The 15,908-nt window shown below is 33.6% G+C and overlaps 1 protein-coding gene across 1 annotated transcript; it reads left to right on the top strand.

Annotated features, from left to right (window-relative positions):
• Nucleotides 1-8,644: 8,644 nt before the first annotated feature.
• On the top strand, nt 8,645-15,062 carry LOC103857630 (AT-hook motif nuclear-localized protein 4). Its single transcript, XM_009134841.3, has 5 exons — nt 8,645-10,076; nt 10,485-10,552; nt 10,936-11,064; nt 11,241-11,402; nt 11,478-15,062. Exons 1-5 carry the CDS (start codon nt 9,830-9,832, stop codon nt 11,679-11,681), a joined length of 810 nt encoding a protein of 269 aa, XP_009133089.1. The 5' UTR covers nt 8,645-9,829; the 3' UTR covers nt 11,682-15,062.
• The last annotated feature ends 846 nt before the right edge of the window (nt 15,063-15,908 follow it).

The following is a 15,908-nucleotide window of genomic DNA, read 5'->3' as shown; positions in this document are numbered from 1 at the left end:
TTTTTTTTATTGAGGCATATACTCATTCTAAGGTATACATTGATTGTTAAAATAAATGTTTACAATATCTTACATCCGTATTTATATAGTCTTAAAATATATCACTTTTTAAAAAGAAAATTACATTATCTATTAAGAACGATTTTTCCTAATTTTAAAAATCATGTACCTATTTTAAAATTGATTGAGGTATATATTGATTGTTCAAATAAAATAATTTATAATATTTTACATCCGTTTTTATATAGTCTTCAAATATATCACTTTTACTTTTTAAGAAAACTACTTTATCTATTAAGAAGAATTTTCCTAATTTTGAAAATACTCCCATCTTAAAATCATTACACAATGCATGACTCCATGTAGTGTTAAGACTTTTGTTCTTGTTTGGCTGTTTGCAACTTGCAAGTTAGCATTAGGTTGACTGTAAAAGTTTATTGTAATACCCAAACTTGTCTCATAAATGGATTAGTAATGAAATTTAGTTTTCTAGGCAAATTAAATTGCAAAGCTTTTTCGTAATCTAATACTCCCTCCGTTTCAATATACTTGATCTTTTAGAGAAGTTTTGTTGTTTCATAATAGATGAAGTTTGCACAAATCTATGTAACTTTAACTTTATTAAAAACTTTGTAACCAATTAGATTTTTTTTAGTTTTTATTTATAATTAAATAAACTAATTTTATATTATAATTTAGTGATAATTTTGATAAAAAGTAGTTTTTCTTAATATTTGTGCATTTGAGTAAAACATAAGTAATAAGAAACAGAGGGATTATTTACTTAGGTAATCTGGAAGGTTGATAGCTCTTAGTCAAATTTTAATCATTGTCATTTTAGCATCAGTAATCAAAACATTGCTAGAGCTTCAGTTTAATACACCATTTTTACTCAAATAATATATATCAACATATATTATATCTTTTTAACATCCTAAAACTCGACTTTATAATACATTAATTAGAACAAAGATAGTCGTTGTTCTTTTTGAGAAATATTTGTTGAAGAAACTATACTGAACTAATATCGTTTAATGTCAGCTTTGTTTTTGAGGATATACTTCCTCCTGCTACATATCATCTTTTATGTTTTAATAAAAAATTCCATAAACCCAACATTCTCAAGTATGAACTGTATATTTTTAAAAACTATAACTATTTTCTCTCATTATAATCTGTTGATTCAGTTTAACTAGTGTACCGACAAAAATTAACAAACAACATGGCGAAGGTATGATTGGTACGACGCGACAGTTGATGATGTTCGTAAAACAAAAGGGACAGAGTCAGCCTTGCACCTTAACTTTTTCCCCAATTACATAACCTTTCCCTTTTATTTTTAACAACCCGACACTTCTTGAGATGTTAACTAATTTATAAATGGAGAAAAGGTAGGCGTGATTGGCGTTGTGATTTTCACCTGTTTTAAGAAAAAGGTGTCATCAAAGTTCACAGAAACTTACTAAAGTTTTGCATCTACTTTCTTACTAATCAGAGTTAAAAAAAACTATAGATTTGCTCTATAAGAATGGAGATTTGCATTTGATGGATGGAATACCTAAGATGCAAGATCTCAATTTGATGGATGGTAGTAGTAGTAGATGTAAATCTTATTGAAAATCAACAATGTTGTCGTGTTTCTATTAATTTATTGCTGCAATGCTGCTAATACTAAGATATATAAATTGTAGCGACTGACGATACAAGTATTGTATGTCGATAAACCATTTTTAATGCAAATTATGTAGATAGAAGACATCAAACTACCATATCTAGAATAAAAGTCTAGTGGTTGCTTGTAGAAGATGCGCTTAGTTGTAGAAGATAGCTAAATTAACCAAAAAAACATATATGAATTATGAATAACGTAAGATTCTAGTCAGAAAATAATGATCAATTCTTATTCTGGTCGAAAATCAGCTCAATTCATCTATGGATAAACTTTCCTATATAAATCAATCTTTGGGTTCATAGACTAACCTGGTGAATTTCTATATTTCCCACAAAATGTTCAAGCTACTTTATTGGGCCTTGCCCATTTGTCTTAAAGTGAGCGACATTAATTTGAAAGAGAATTGAGTTTGGTTTTGTGTAGAGAAGAGATTCGTCTATTTTTAAACTGTACCGTTTATTTTGTTGACATTTAAAGTTGTTCAATCTGAAGTTTTTAACAATCTGGGGTTCAAATCCCAGACTATGCAATTTCTTGCAGATTGCACAGAAAATCCAGGTTTCAATTTTCGGAGCAAGCGATTTATTCAACAATTATGCGATTACAGAAGAAATGCTTACAAGGATTTCTCAACATGGTGCAAGTAAATCCAGTCAGGCGTGATCTTCATAGGACGGTTCAAATGATGCAGTTAGGCATAGATCCTGATAAAGCAGGTAGTATTGCCGGTTATCGAATCGTCTTTGTAATCTTTCTCTAATTGTAATATCTAAATAAATCCCGACCAAAAAAAATTTGAAGTTTTTAACATCTTTTTTTTTTTAACTTAAGTTTTTAACATCTTACAAAAATGTTTGTGGATATTGCTTTTTCGCTACTATGAAAATGTTATTTCACAAACCTTTTTAACAAACCAGTGGCCAAAAAAGCCCATGAGCTTCTTTCATGCCCCAACACTTTCAGGTAACTGATTGATTTGTTTATCGTAAACATTCACATCATATCCCAGCTATAATAACTAAAGATCAGAGAGATACAGACACAAATGAAGATGAAAACTTTAACTTTCTTTGTTATTCAACTTGTCTTTTGCGTTACACATCACTCTGTTATTTATACACAACCTTAAACCTTATCTTCTAGCTAGGTCACCCAGTGACAGCACACAATCTTAAACAGCTAAATCTGTTGCCTGTCTCTATCATGTGAGCTGGCTGAACCGTACAACGAGCTCCCTTTGCGTGAGTCTTTGTCGTTAACGCTTCAGCGTTTTTGACCGTTGAATGAGATTCCACATTGGGCTTAGAGTAGTTAGTCTGATCATGGGCTTCATGTCGCAGTCCGTCAGTCTCGGAGCTCATATGACTATTACACCCCCTCAAACTCAGTGGCGTTGGAAGCGAGACACTGAGTTTGGACCGAAGTCGATAGAAAGGAGCTTGAGCCAAAGACTTAGTGAAAATGTCAGCAAACTGAAGAGCAGCGGGAATGTGTTTAACCTCTAACAGCTTCAGAGCAACTCGTTCTCTCACATAATGGAAGTCCACTTCAAAATATTTGGTTCTTTTGTGAAACCTTGGATTCGCCGTGAGACAGACGGCTGATAAATTATCACACAGAAGCAACGGCATTTTCTGTTGCTGCAGTCCCATGATTTTGAGCAGATTCTGCATCCACGCTATCTCAGATGCAGCCATCGACATCGTCCTGTACTCTGCCTCTGTCGATGATTTGGAGACTGTGTCATGTCTCTTTGCAGACCAAGAGATAATGTTTGTGCCCAAGAACGTACAGAACCCTCCTGTTGATCTTCTAGTGTCTTTACAACCAGCCCAATCACTGTCACTGTAACATATCAACGTTGAATCTGAGCTCTTGTTGATGCTAAGACCCATCTCAGTTGTGCCCTTCACATATCTCATAATTCGCTTCAGAAGGTTGAAGTCTGAGACGCTTGGTTGATGCATCTTTTGACAGATGTAGTTGACTGAAAACTGAAGGTCCGGTCTCGTGAGTGTCAAATACTGCAGCTTTCCTGCAAGACTTCGAAAGTATGATGGTTCTGGAAACACTTCATCTTGACCTGGAAGTTTGTCAAGCTTCAGAGGAAGTGGTGTTGGCATTGGCGCACAGTCTTGCATCCCTGCTGACACCAGCAAGTCTTGCGCATACTTTGCCTGATTAAGAAACAACCCTTGTTCTCTGTGATGAACCTGAATTCCTAAAAAGTAATGTATCTCCCCCATATCCTTCATCCTAAACTCTGTGTTCAGGCTCTCCATCAGCTTCTTGATCAACACTTCATTGTTACCAGTGAATATCATGTCATCAACGTACAAAAGAAGGTATATGACATCTGAGCCTTGATGAAACACGAAGAGAGACGGGTCTGGAAAGCTACATTCAAATCCAAACCGAAGCAAAAATGAACTGAACTTGTCAAACCATGCTCTAGGGGCTTGTTTAAGCCCATAGATTGCTTTCTTGAGCTTGCACACATAGTCTCGTCTCGTTGGATCTTCATACCCTGGTGGTTGCTTCATGTAAACTGTTTCATTGAGATCACCATGTAAAAATGCATTTTGAACGTCTAACTGCCTGATTTTCCATTCTTTGCTCACCGCTACATGAAGAATGGTACGAATCGTCGCAGTCCTGACCACTGGGCTAAAGGTTTCTAGAAAATCAACTCCTTCCTCCTGTTGGTTTCCTTTTGCCACAAGACGAGCTTTGAGTTTCAGCAGTGTTCCATCAGCATTCAACTTCTCTTTGTAGATCCAACCACATCCTATAGGATTCTGATCCTCCTCTGGAGGAACCAACTCAAATGTTTCAGTTTCTTCCATGTTGTCCATCTCAACATCCATTGCTCCATGCCATCCCTTGTCTTGCAAAGCCGCTTTTACTGATTTAGGAACTGGATAAGCAGATTTCACTGTAAACAATGCATACCTAGGATTTGGTTTGACAATTCCAGACCTGGCTTGAGTTGTCATAGTGTGTTGAGGGACTATGACTGGCGGTGGACTGTCTTGATCCAACGTATCTTCAGAAGATGTGCTTTCTGAACTGCTTGAAGTTCCAGCTTCTGTTGCAGGAGAGACAGCAACATGATCTATTACAGATGTAGTTTGATCATGTCTTCTCTGGTTTGAAAACTCTTCTTCGGTGATTATGACTTCATCAGTCTCTTCACTTTGACTAATAGCTGCTCTCTTCCAAGCATTAAACAAAGGTGACACAGACTCTTTATGAAACTTGCTGTACATGTCTGAATATGGGAAGCTTTGTTCATCAAATAGAACGTGTCTACTGATGTATACTCTTCCTGTTGGAGGATAGTAACATCTATAGCCTTTGTACTTTTCGTTGTAGCCTAGAAAAACGCATGGCAGGGACTTCGGATCAAGCTTGTTTGACATGTAAGGTCTGAGATATGGGTAGCACTTACATCCAAACACACGCAGAGACGTATAAACCGGTGCTTTGCCATGAAGTTTCTCATAGGGACTCTTATGATCTTCAAGAGATGACGAAGGCAGTAAGTTACCCAAGAATGCAGCAGTGAAGAACGCTTCAACCCATAAGTGTTGAGGAGTCTTGCTGTGATAGAGCATACTGAGACCAAGTTCACATATGTGCCGATGCTTTCTCTCTGCCATGCCATTCTGTTGTGGCGTGTGGGGACAAGACAACAGATGTTTTATACCGCATTGTGACAAATGAGTATTGAACAACTGATTGACAAATTCACCTCCCCCATCTGATTGAAATTGCACAATCTTTGTATTAAACTGATTCTCCACAATCCGCTGAAACTGTTTGAACACTTCAAAGAACTCACATTTTAACTTCAGCGGGTAAAACCAAGTAAACCGAGAGAAGTTGTCTATGAAAATGACATAGTATTTAAATCCTTGATCAGAAACAACTGGGCTTGGACCCCACAAATCACAGTGAACTCTCTCCAAAGGTTTACTAGTAACTGTTTCAGAAGATAAAAAAAGGAAGTTTGCAACTCTTCCCAAGCTGACAAGCATCACAGAGTAACTGAGTTTCTCTCTTATTCATTACAATAAACTTATTTCTGACTAAGTGTTGAAGAATCTCCATGTGAGGATGACCAAGTCTTTGATGCCACACCTCATCACTTGTAGCTTGCTGCCTTGTAGAGTAGTAAGCTTGAAATCTCGCATCCTTCAACACATATAGGTCTTTACGCCTTGTTCCTTGTGCTATCACCCTGTTTGTTCCCTTGTCCTTTACAAACACACAATCAGAGTCAAAAGAGATCTCACAAGGGTAATCTGTGGTGAGTTTTGAAACTGATAACAAGGATTTCGCTATTCCTGGACAAACCAACACATCAACAAGAGGTAATATACCTTGAGTAGTGTGCAAGTCAACAGAACCGACATGAGAGATAGGCAAGAAATCTCCATTGCCAACCATAATCTGATCATTACCTGCATAAGGCTCGGATGATTGTAACTGGGATTCACTGTGAGTGATGTGTGCAGTAGCCCCTGAGTCCGGATACCAGTCTGTCCCTGACCTCTGCTCTTGATCGGACAGTTTCATAGCAGCAAGAGCATTGTGAGCAGATTCTGACCCATCATAGTCTTGATCAAATCTGTTGTAACACCTTGCAGCACTGTGACCGTATCTCCCGCATATCTGACAAGTAGGCCTCGTGTTGTTACCAGCTCCGGTTCCTCCTGAGAACTGTTGACTGAAACCCCTTCCTCTTGTAGAGTAAGAGTTTGTACCGCGACCTCTGTAGCCCCCTCTGTAACTGTTACCTCCCCTGCCACGAGAAGAGTAACCTCTACCAGCATGAAACGCCTGATGTGGGTTTGGCTCAGAGACCTGTGTCTGAGCACTCAACTTGTCATCAAAGGTGACAAGTTTAAAGACATCATCATCAAAGCTCAACTCAGAGACAGAATCCATTGAGTGCTCAATCACGGTACATATCGACTCATATTCTTTTCCAAGACCAGCTAAAGCACCATAAATAGCTTCTTGTTCAGACAATGGACATCCTATTGAGTCTAACTGGTCACACACACTCTTCACATCATTCAAATACGCAGTCATAGTCTTTTGGCCTTTAGTCATACCTTGAAGTTTGCGCTGTAGATCTAGCCTCCTTGTTGCAGAAACTCTGTTATACTTCTTCCCAAGAGTGAACCACACTTCTTGAGCCGAGTGAAGGCCATAGACAGCACGCATCGCTTCTTTGTTAACCTGGCTCTGATACCATAAAGATCAGAGAGATACAGACACAAATGAAGATGAAAACTTTAACTTTCTTTGTTATTCAACTTGTCTTTTGCGTTACACATCACTCTGTTATTTATACACAACCTTAAACCTTATCTTCTAGCTAGGTCACCCAGTGACAGCACACAATCTTAAACAGCTAAATCTGTTGCCTGTCTCTATCATGTGAGCTGGCTGAACCGTACAACGAGCTCCCTTTGCGTGAGTCTTTGTCGTTAACGCTTCAGCGTTTTTGACCGTTGAATGAGATTCCACATTGGGCTTAGAGTAGTTAGTCTGATCATGGGCTTCATGTCGCAGTCCGTCAGTCTCGGAGCCCATATGACTATTAATAACACTAAGAACTTTGTGGTAGGATATAATTTAGAAAACAAAACGGATGCTTCTGTGTATATTAATTAATATGTTGCATGAGTCTGGGGAGATGTGTTGATAGTAAAGTACGACACAACATTTTGGTTTGACTGACATAAGAAAACCATATATATATTAACATGTGACGAGGAGGCACGAAGATTAGATCAAAGAAAAGCAGAGCTGCATTCTGCATGCATAATATATATCGCTTGCTGCTCTCATCAGTCAAAGAAAACTAGAGATATATATATATATATATATATATATATATATATATGGATGTTGCGGTGAAATCTGTCAATATGTTCTCTCCATATCTTATTTCGTCTTCCCAAAGAAACAAGTCGATCTCTGCGGCAGAGATCATGAAGGAACAAATAAAGAGTTTCGTGCTTTGGAACTCCCTTTTAAACCAGCACAAAACGATGCCACTAAACCGGTGGTTACTTAATTTTCATCTTATATTTGTTGTATGTTTCAGAATTCTTTCTGTCCATGACCATTCATTTCCCCAGCGAGGTGAATTTGGACGTGCTTGAACTGGAGACTTCTTGCAGTAGGAGCCTAGGAGGCATCCTCCAGTGACCATCAACCCAAAGAGAGTTATTAATTGATATAAGATTTTCTTATGTCAGTCAAACCAAGATATGTTTTAAACCCCGAACTATTTTTAGATCTAGTTCGAAAAAAAACCCTTAACTAAAATTTAGGAGGTGTTATTGGTTTATATATTTTTATTGATTTAAAAATCCATATAGTATTTATAAATCTAAGTAAAATATACAAATTTTCAAATTTTCTCGGATTAGTATTTACAAATCTGGAGGTTTTCCTTCGGATTTGGGCCTTTGTATTTTTCACAAAGAAATCCATGTAAATCCATTCAAATACATTATGAAATCAAATCTATTAGTAAATCCGTATGATTGAATAACATTTGATTTGAATTAGAATTTATGAATCATTAAACGAATAACACTTGATTTGAATTAGAATTTATGAATCATTAAACGAATAACACATGATTTCAATACATATTTTTAAATCATAGAACCAATAACACTAAATTTAATTTGGATTTTCGAATCCATCAAAATACACCAACCAATAACCCCTACTTAATGTTTATTTTTTTAGTGTATTAACTCCTCCGTTAACATTTTCCTGATGGAAAAACGTTAACTTCAAACGCTTAGTTTCATTAAAAGTCAAAACTGTATGTAGTTATCCAAAAACATGTGTCATTAAATAAAGTAAAAAATTGAACTCTCCTTTCTTTGAACCCAAATCCCTTGCATCCGCATTTAGTCATTTGCCACTTGAACTAATTAAGAATCATTGCTTATGTTCCCATCTTTATTAATTTAAAGCTTTTGTTCTATTTGATCTCAAATCTCGAAGACAAAGACGACTCCTTCTTATCTTCAACCAACCGATAGTGAATAGAAATCTATTTTGGCCAAAGCGATGAAAACGGTTCAATCATCACAAGGAGTAAACCGTTCCGGTTAAGAACTGGCTCCGCTCCGTCTTCAACCTCCTCCAACAACACCTCAGATCCGAAATACTCAGGTCTAGAGTGGGGTAACAAGATCGCAGAGCCTGCGGAACTGTCTACAAAGTGAGCGACTGTCTGACGTCTCGCTTATACGTGCTTTGCAGAATCAAATGGACCATCAAATAAAAAAGGATGTAACTACTAACAATGTTTCTCAGTTATGAATGATTAACTGTGAATGTAAGGGAACCTGGGTTCAATCAAAGGGAAGCTCTTTTTCTTACTATTTTTTTTTGTTTTTAAATGATGTGTTGTTTTGGATAAACATCGTGTTGTTTTGGATAACTACATGTCATTTTTCTCTTTTTTTAATGAAACTCAAACGACATCTCTTATGTCAATGACACCAAAGGGATATAATCATAAAGAATGGCTTCAGATATCAATCAAATATAAGAGTTTCAAATTAACGTTGTCCATCCACGAAAATATTAACGGAAGGGTTAGTACACTAACGGAATGCTAGTTTAAGGTTTACAAATATAAAATTTTAGTTGGAGATTTTTCTTCCCGATCTAAAAAATAGTTCGGGGTTTAAACCGCTAAAAATCCTTGATATAATTAAAAATTATTAGAACAATTTACTTTTTCTATATAAATTTATGTTAAGTAAAACCAATGAAATTTATTAATAATTTATTTCCATCTCATTTACCTTATCAAAAACAATTTTAAATTTATTATATATATGTATATATAGAAATAAGAAATGAACATATCTTGAAAAGTCAAGACAAAATTTACTCCATATATATTATTTCTAATATTATATACCTATTTAAAAGTTAATTAAGAAATAACTCAGACCAAGAAAATATTTCCAAACTATAAAGATTTTTTTCCCATTTTTTCATGGTCATATAAGGGACTTTATAAAATCTCAAACTCTTACCTCTGAATTTCAATCTATATATACTATAAGTTGTCCAAAAAACAAAAAAACATCAATATATACAATGGATCTAAACGAGAGCTCCAATTCTGTCTCAATGTCTGACTCAAGTTCTGACTCAAGTTCTGACACAAGTTCTGACTCAAGTTGTGACTCTCCCTCTCCCGTCAGGGTACGGGCTACGGTGGGGGAGGAGACCAAAGGGGACGATACGTTGGTGCAGAGCCTGTACGATCCCAAAGGGAAGTCGATCGTACTGTCTGGAACACATGAGAGATCCTCGACGATGAGGTCGTTGAGTATGGGAGGAGGTAAAACTTTGAGATCTCTTAGTCGGAATAACTATAACCATTCGATCTTTGATGTTTGAAGGGACATGGGATTATGAATATGAATAAGGATATGTAAATTAATGTGTATATGGATATGGATATGAATATGAATATGAATATGAATAGGGCTTACGTTTTCAGTCAATGGAAATCATTGGGAAAATATTTATCTTGTGTTAGGTCTTAGGAAAATTGCTCATGGCAAATATATATTGCTCAAACTATAGGGAAATCAATTGAAAACAGTATAGGAATCATAATACATATTTGATCTTCTATAAAGAAAATGGAAGAAAACTAGTATTTGTTTTCAAACAAGAGAGTTCAGATATATATATATATATATATATATATGTGGTAAACTATGAACGTGTTTTGGATTTGAAGCTGATCCGACTAGGAGACTTGGAGGAGGGGACTTCAAGGCACATATGCTCATGATTAATGCCCGAGAGGTACGTATAACACACCTCTTTTAATTAAGTGTGCTGTTGTAGAATTATAGTTTTGTTGTTTTTATGAAAATATGGTATAACAATTTCAAGATTAAAAATATAGTTTAGTCAAATAAATTTCATAAATTTTAACTTTGACTAGTGCAATAGATTACAACATTGTTAATATATATTATTAAATATTTTTAGTGTAAATTTTTTGAGTCGAGACATTTAAGATAAATACAAAATATTGAATGACTAATTCTGACTAGGCTGTGGTTTATCAAATGAATTAATTTTAACAATTAATAAAAAGCTGATATGATATGTCTTTGTAGCACATGAACATTACGTATTGAAGATGCGATGGTTATATTTTGTATTTGATGGTCATTTTACAGGAAATCATCGAGAAGATTATGTCCTTCACGCAGAATGGATCTCGTGGGATCTGCGTTTTGTCAGCAACCGGTGCGGTTTTTAATCTCAGGATTCAATCGCTCGGCTCTAACAGAGTCCTGACGTTCAAGGTAATTATATAATGAACTCGGTCTTGTAGTCCGATTTTGGATTCTTGAAACTCAATTAGTGTATTTATATTATAACTTGTTTGAACATGAGAATATAGGGTTTTCAAAATGTAAAGATCCTCGTTAGCCACCGAGTTAGATAGGATATATAGGATGATCATAACACTTTGGTGCAGGATTGTTATGAGATAATCTCGCTGACCAACACAGTGGAGATAACTGAAAGTGGAGGAGTGAGAAATGAGACAGGAGTATGGCGTATTACAATCGGTGGAGTTGATGGTTGTGTCTTTGGTGGTAATTTAGTCGGTAGACTCACTGCTGCAAGTCAGGTTCAGGTAAGAACAAAAGAAAGCATCTTCTTTGTAATGTTGAAACATTAGAAGCTATTATATTATGGTTCATTTGTATAGGTTGTGATTGGAAGTTTCTGGCCGTTGACCCCAAATCCGTCTTTGAGGAAGAAAGATACGTCCACATCTGTGCTTGTTACACCGACAGTACCAAACGCAGTTGGTTCCTCATCTGGAGGACAAGTCCATCAACCAGAAATGAGAGGCTCTTCTCATTTTTCGAGCAGCGAGTGGTACAGGAAGTATTCTGGTTATAACCCGTAATCTCATCTGAATCTAAGTTAATAAAATCCTTGAAAGAGGATATTTTCTGCTTTTTATGTTCTTGGGAGTGTGTAAGACTCAACTGATGTATTAAGTGCATCCAACAAGACAAAATTTGGTTCAAGTCATATTTTCAGTGTTGTCTCTTTTCTTCTGAACATTCATCAAACATTTGGTACATTGGTTTCTTTATGATCCAATGGAGATAATAAAAACTCATTTATATTTAAAAAGAATTCTTGTCTTATAATATCATCAACCTTGCTAAAACTTAAACAAAACATTTCAGAGGATTTAATAATTGATAAAAAAAATTATAATGGGTTCAAAAGTATTGTTAGAAATATGTTCAATACTTAGTAGAAACCTAAAATCGGAGTTATCTTTTATAGAACTAAACTAACAGATTATCTCTTTGCATAAAATAACAAAATAACAAATAAAATAAAAATTAGCAAAAGAAAAGGATAATATTCCCTTACCACACTGTGCGGTAGAAAGACCAGTCCGCATGAGAAGAACGGTCATGGGGTGACCAAAAGAATGCTCTTTTATATAAGCTTGAACAACTGATGAATTTGCGAGATCATCCAAGTAAGAACATAACTCTCCCTTCTGGATCTAACAGAATCAAAACCAAACCAACTATAACAAAGATCATGGCTACAGTTAAGAGATGAAACCGTCAAGTAAAAAATGATCACATACCAAAAGAATCATCGTATACATCTGTAGGATGGTAACTCACTGGAAACGCGAATGTATAGTCCGGAATGCACATCAAGATCAATTTGATTTTAATTTGATTTTAATTTGATTTTAAATATTTTAAGTATACTGTATTCTATATATGGTAAAAGATCTTAAGAGTAGTTCTTATTTTGGCTTTTTTCATCGGTTTCTAGATCATTTTACACTAAAATTGTTATGTTCTATAATTTCAAATGATGAAACATCAAATTTCTACATATAGGATATACCCTTCGCACAAAAACAGAATGATGGTTCAACATACAAATTACGTAACTATCAGACATAGAAAAATGAACACTGTCTGTGTAAACCCATTTATAGAATACAGTATATACTTATAATATTTAAAATCAAATTTCCATCTCATATTTAAAGCTCATGAACCCTAGCATTGAAGATGTTAAAAGAGACTAAAACCTATGAATCTAAACTGAAACGACGTTGATGAATAAATGAAGAAGACTCAAGCTTCCTCTTCTTTGTATACCTCTTGCTGAGAAAGGAATCGAATCAGACAGCGGTGAATAGTCTGACCATGAAATGCTACCCCGGACCAATCATTACCCCCTGCTACTCTACAAACGCTTGTTCTTTGGTGCTCTCAGTACCAAGGTATTCATTCCTATCAGGTTAAGGTTATCTTCAAGCTACTGCTTCAAGTTATTGTTTCCAGTCTGTGGCGGGAGCGTAATGCGCGTATCTTCAGGAATGTTTCTCTTACTCCACTGGCTTTCTTCAAGTTGGTCGATCGTTCTTTGCGTGACAGGCTTCTCTCCATAACCCGGGATCCTTCTCAAGCTCTCTCTTTGCTTCAGTTCTATTTTTGGTTTCTTGTTCTTATAGCTAATCGCTGATGTATGATCCTCCTCCTCTCTCTTTTTTTCCTTTTTTCTCTCTCTTTGTAATAAGTTACATTGCAACAATGTAAACTCTAAAAATGGTATGAATTTTAACATTTGCACCAAAAAAAATAAAAAAAAAAAGTTAGTAACGGAGTTTTCATTAGTCTATTAAATTTCGCAAAGTCACTTCTGTTTAAATTTATTTTTTTGAGAAAAATGGAGTTCTGTTTAAATATTTTATCCATTATATATGATGTATATCTATTCTTATCTAGTAACTTGTTTCTTTCAAAAAAATTATGTAAACTAAATTTGTGAGATTGATGTATAATTAATAAATTAGCATTTAAAATCCTATAATTAAACAAGGGTTAATTTGCTAACTAACTAATTTTGAAAGTAATATTACGAATATAAATATGATTTTGACATTATTATGTGAATAACTCTTTGTTCCATTTTCTGCCGGTTTTAACTTTTATACGTAAAAGGTATTCGATAAAAGAAGAAAGGTGGTGATGTTGACAAATGTAATACATGTGGCCAGGAAAAAAACATATTGTACTATACAAAAATTTCTTCTAACTGAATATAGTACATTCTGCTAATCGTGATTTTTGTTTTATTCATATAACACAACGGCGAATCAAATTATGCATATAACACGATAACACTCAATTAATTACAACATACAAACAGAAAGAGACAACGATAAACAGTGAAATAAATATGGAGGATAAGTGAACATTTTCTTTTTTATATACGATACATAGTATAAATCATCTTCAAATAGTACATAATAGAGGACCCATTCCATTCACATATATAAGCTAATAAAGTTGATCATCATATAAAAATAGTATACATCTAATAAATGAACTGATGATAAATAGTATAGAAACTCTATATATAGTATAATTGTAAATATCATCCCCAACTATATTCCACCCCTAAATACTAAACCCTAAATCCTAATCAATAGATCCTAAATTCTAATATAAAAAATAATATATACTTATAATATTTTTTAAACATAAAATAGAAAGAACAACAATGTAGCAAGCGGAACAACGATGGAGAATAAGATTGTATTTCAACAATGTAGCAAGCGGAACAACGATGGAGAATAAGATTTTATTTTTCCTATAAAATACATAGCATAAACTCTCTACAAATAATATATCATAGATGTTCTATTCCATTTACATACTCAAAGTTAAGGATAAATATCATATAAAAATAGTATGGAACTGAATGTGAATTAATAGATAAATAATATAATCATAAACCTCCCTCAAACCCCCATCTCAACCCTTAAATACTAAACTTTAAACACAAATATAAAATACAGTACTTATAATATTTAAAATCAAATTAAAATCTAAAAACAATATATAAAATTTTTGTAAATAAACTATACAATATTAAAAGGCTTGTTAATACTATACTATATATGCTTATCATATAGTATAAGCCTAAAATTTACGGTGATAACACAATTTTCCTTTCTGTCCTTGATACCAACGTAGTTTCTGAGTCATATTGGGAAAAAAATTGTGGTGAAACAAGAAATCAATAAAAAAATAAAAATATCACTAACGAAGAAAAGCAACAATAGAGAAGATCAAAAGTGATGATACCAAAATTTGATGATAGACAATAAGGAGAAACACAAAATAGTGATTAAGGTGGATTCATCAGAAATGAAGTGATTTGTTTTCAATAATGTAACATTGGTGATGAAATGAAAAAAAAAACACAAAAAGATAAAAGAACAGAATAGAAAGAAGAGATGCAACCGGTAGAAAAATAAAGAAAAAGGATAGAATCGACATTATTATAGAATATACAAATAATATCAGTTTGACTTTCTTAGTTAGTTTGGGAATTATAATTTTTTTGAACGTCAAAGGGTACAATTTACCATTAAAAAAATATTATGTATATTGGCTTGTAAGATCTTCGAATATCCATGCAAGTTTTCTCTTTCTATAATAAAATATTTTAGTTTATATAACAAATTTATCGATAATTTAATGTAATTTAGTGTTATATATTATATAGCTTTATAATACCTATTTTTATGTGGCTTATATATTATTACTATAAATTTTGTATTTTTTTACAAAAATTATTTTGAAAGCATTATTACGTATATTTTACATAATTTTTCTAAACTTAAAATTTATATGGAAGCAAATTAAATTGGACCTATATAGTAGAGATTTTTTTTTTCGAGATACTGTCAAAACAATAAAAATGTTTTTCTTTAAACTATGATACACTGCACATCAAAATAATTTTGTAATAAAGATGAGAATAAATTCATTATAATAATTTCAAGTAAAGATGAGAAATTACTTGAAATACAGTAAGTTGGATAAAAAATATTTTTATTTAAAATAGAAATTAATCTCTCTAACCAAAAAATATTTTTTAAAATCTTTGTAAAATGTATCTTTTGAAATTAATAAGTTTAAATTGTTATTATCATTAAAATATAATTAACATATTTTCAATAATTTTAGTTTTATTATAATTATATATTGATGGAATAATATATTTTTATGCAGATCTAATAATATTTTGATGGAACAAAAAGAGAATTAAATATGTTGTTATGATTTTACTA

Source organism: Brassica rapa, chromosome A03, assembly GCF_000309985.2.
Source record: "Brassica rapa cultivar Chiifu-401-42 chromosome A03, CAAS_Brap_v3.01, whole genome shotgun sequence".
NCBI lineage: Eukaryota > Viridiplantae > Streptophyta > Magnoliopsida > Brassicales > Brassicaceae > Brassica > Brassica rapa.
The sequence above is the reverse complement of the archived record's forward strand: the minus strand, read 5'-3'. Positions and strand labels throughout refer to the sequence as shown.

Excerpts from the sequence above, each read along its gene's own strand:
- LOC103857630 (XM_009134841.3), top strand. The coding sequence starts at position 9,830 with ATGGATCTAAACGAGAGCTCCAATTCTGTCTCAATGTCTGACTCAAGT. Across the intron at positions 10,077-10,484 it reads GTCGTTGAGTATGGGAGGAG|CTGATCCGACTAGGAGACTT; the intron begins GTAAAACTTTGA and ends TTGGATTTGAAG. Across the intron at positions 11,065-11,240 it reads ACAGAGTCCTGACGTTCAAG|GATTGTTATGAGATAATCTC; the intron begins GTAATTATATAA and ends ACTTTGGTGCAG.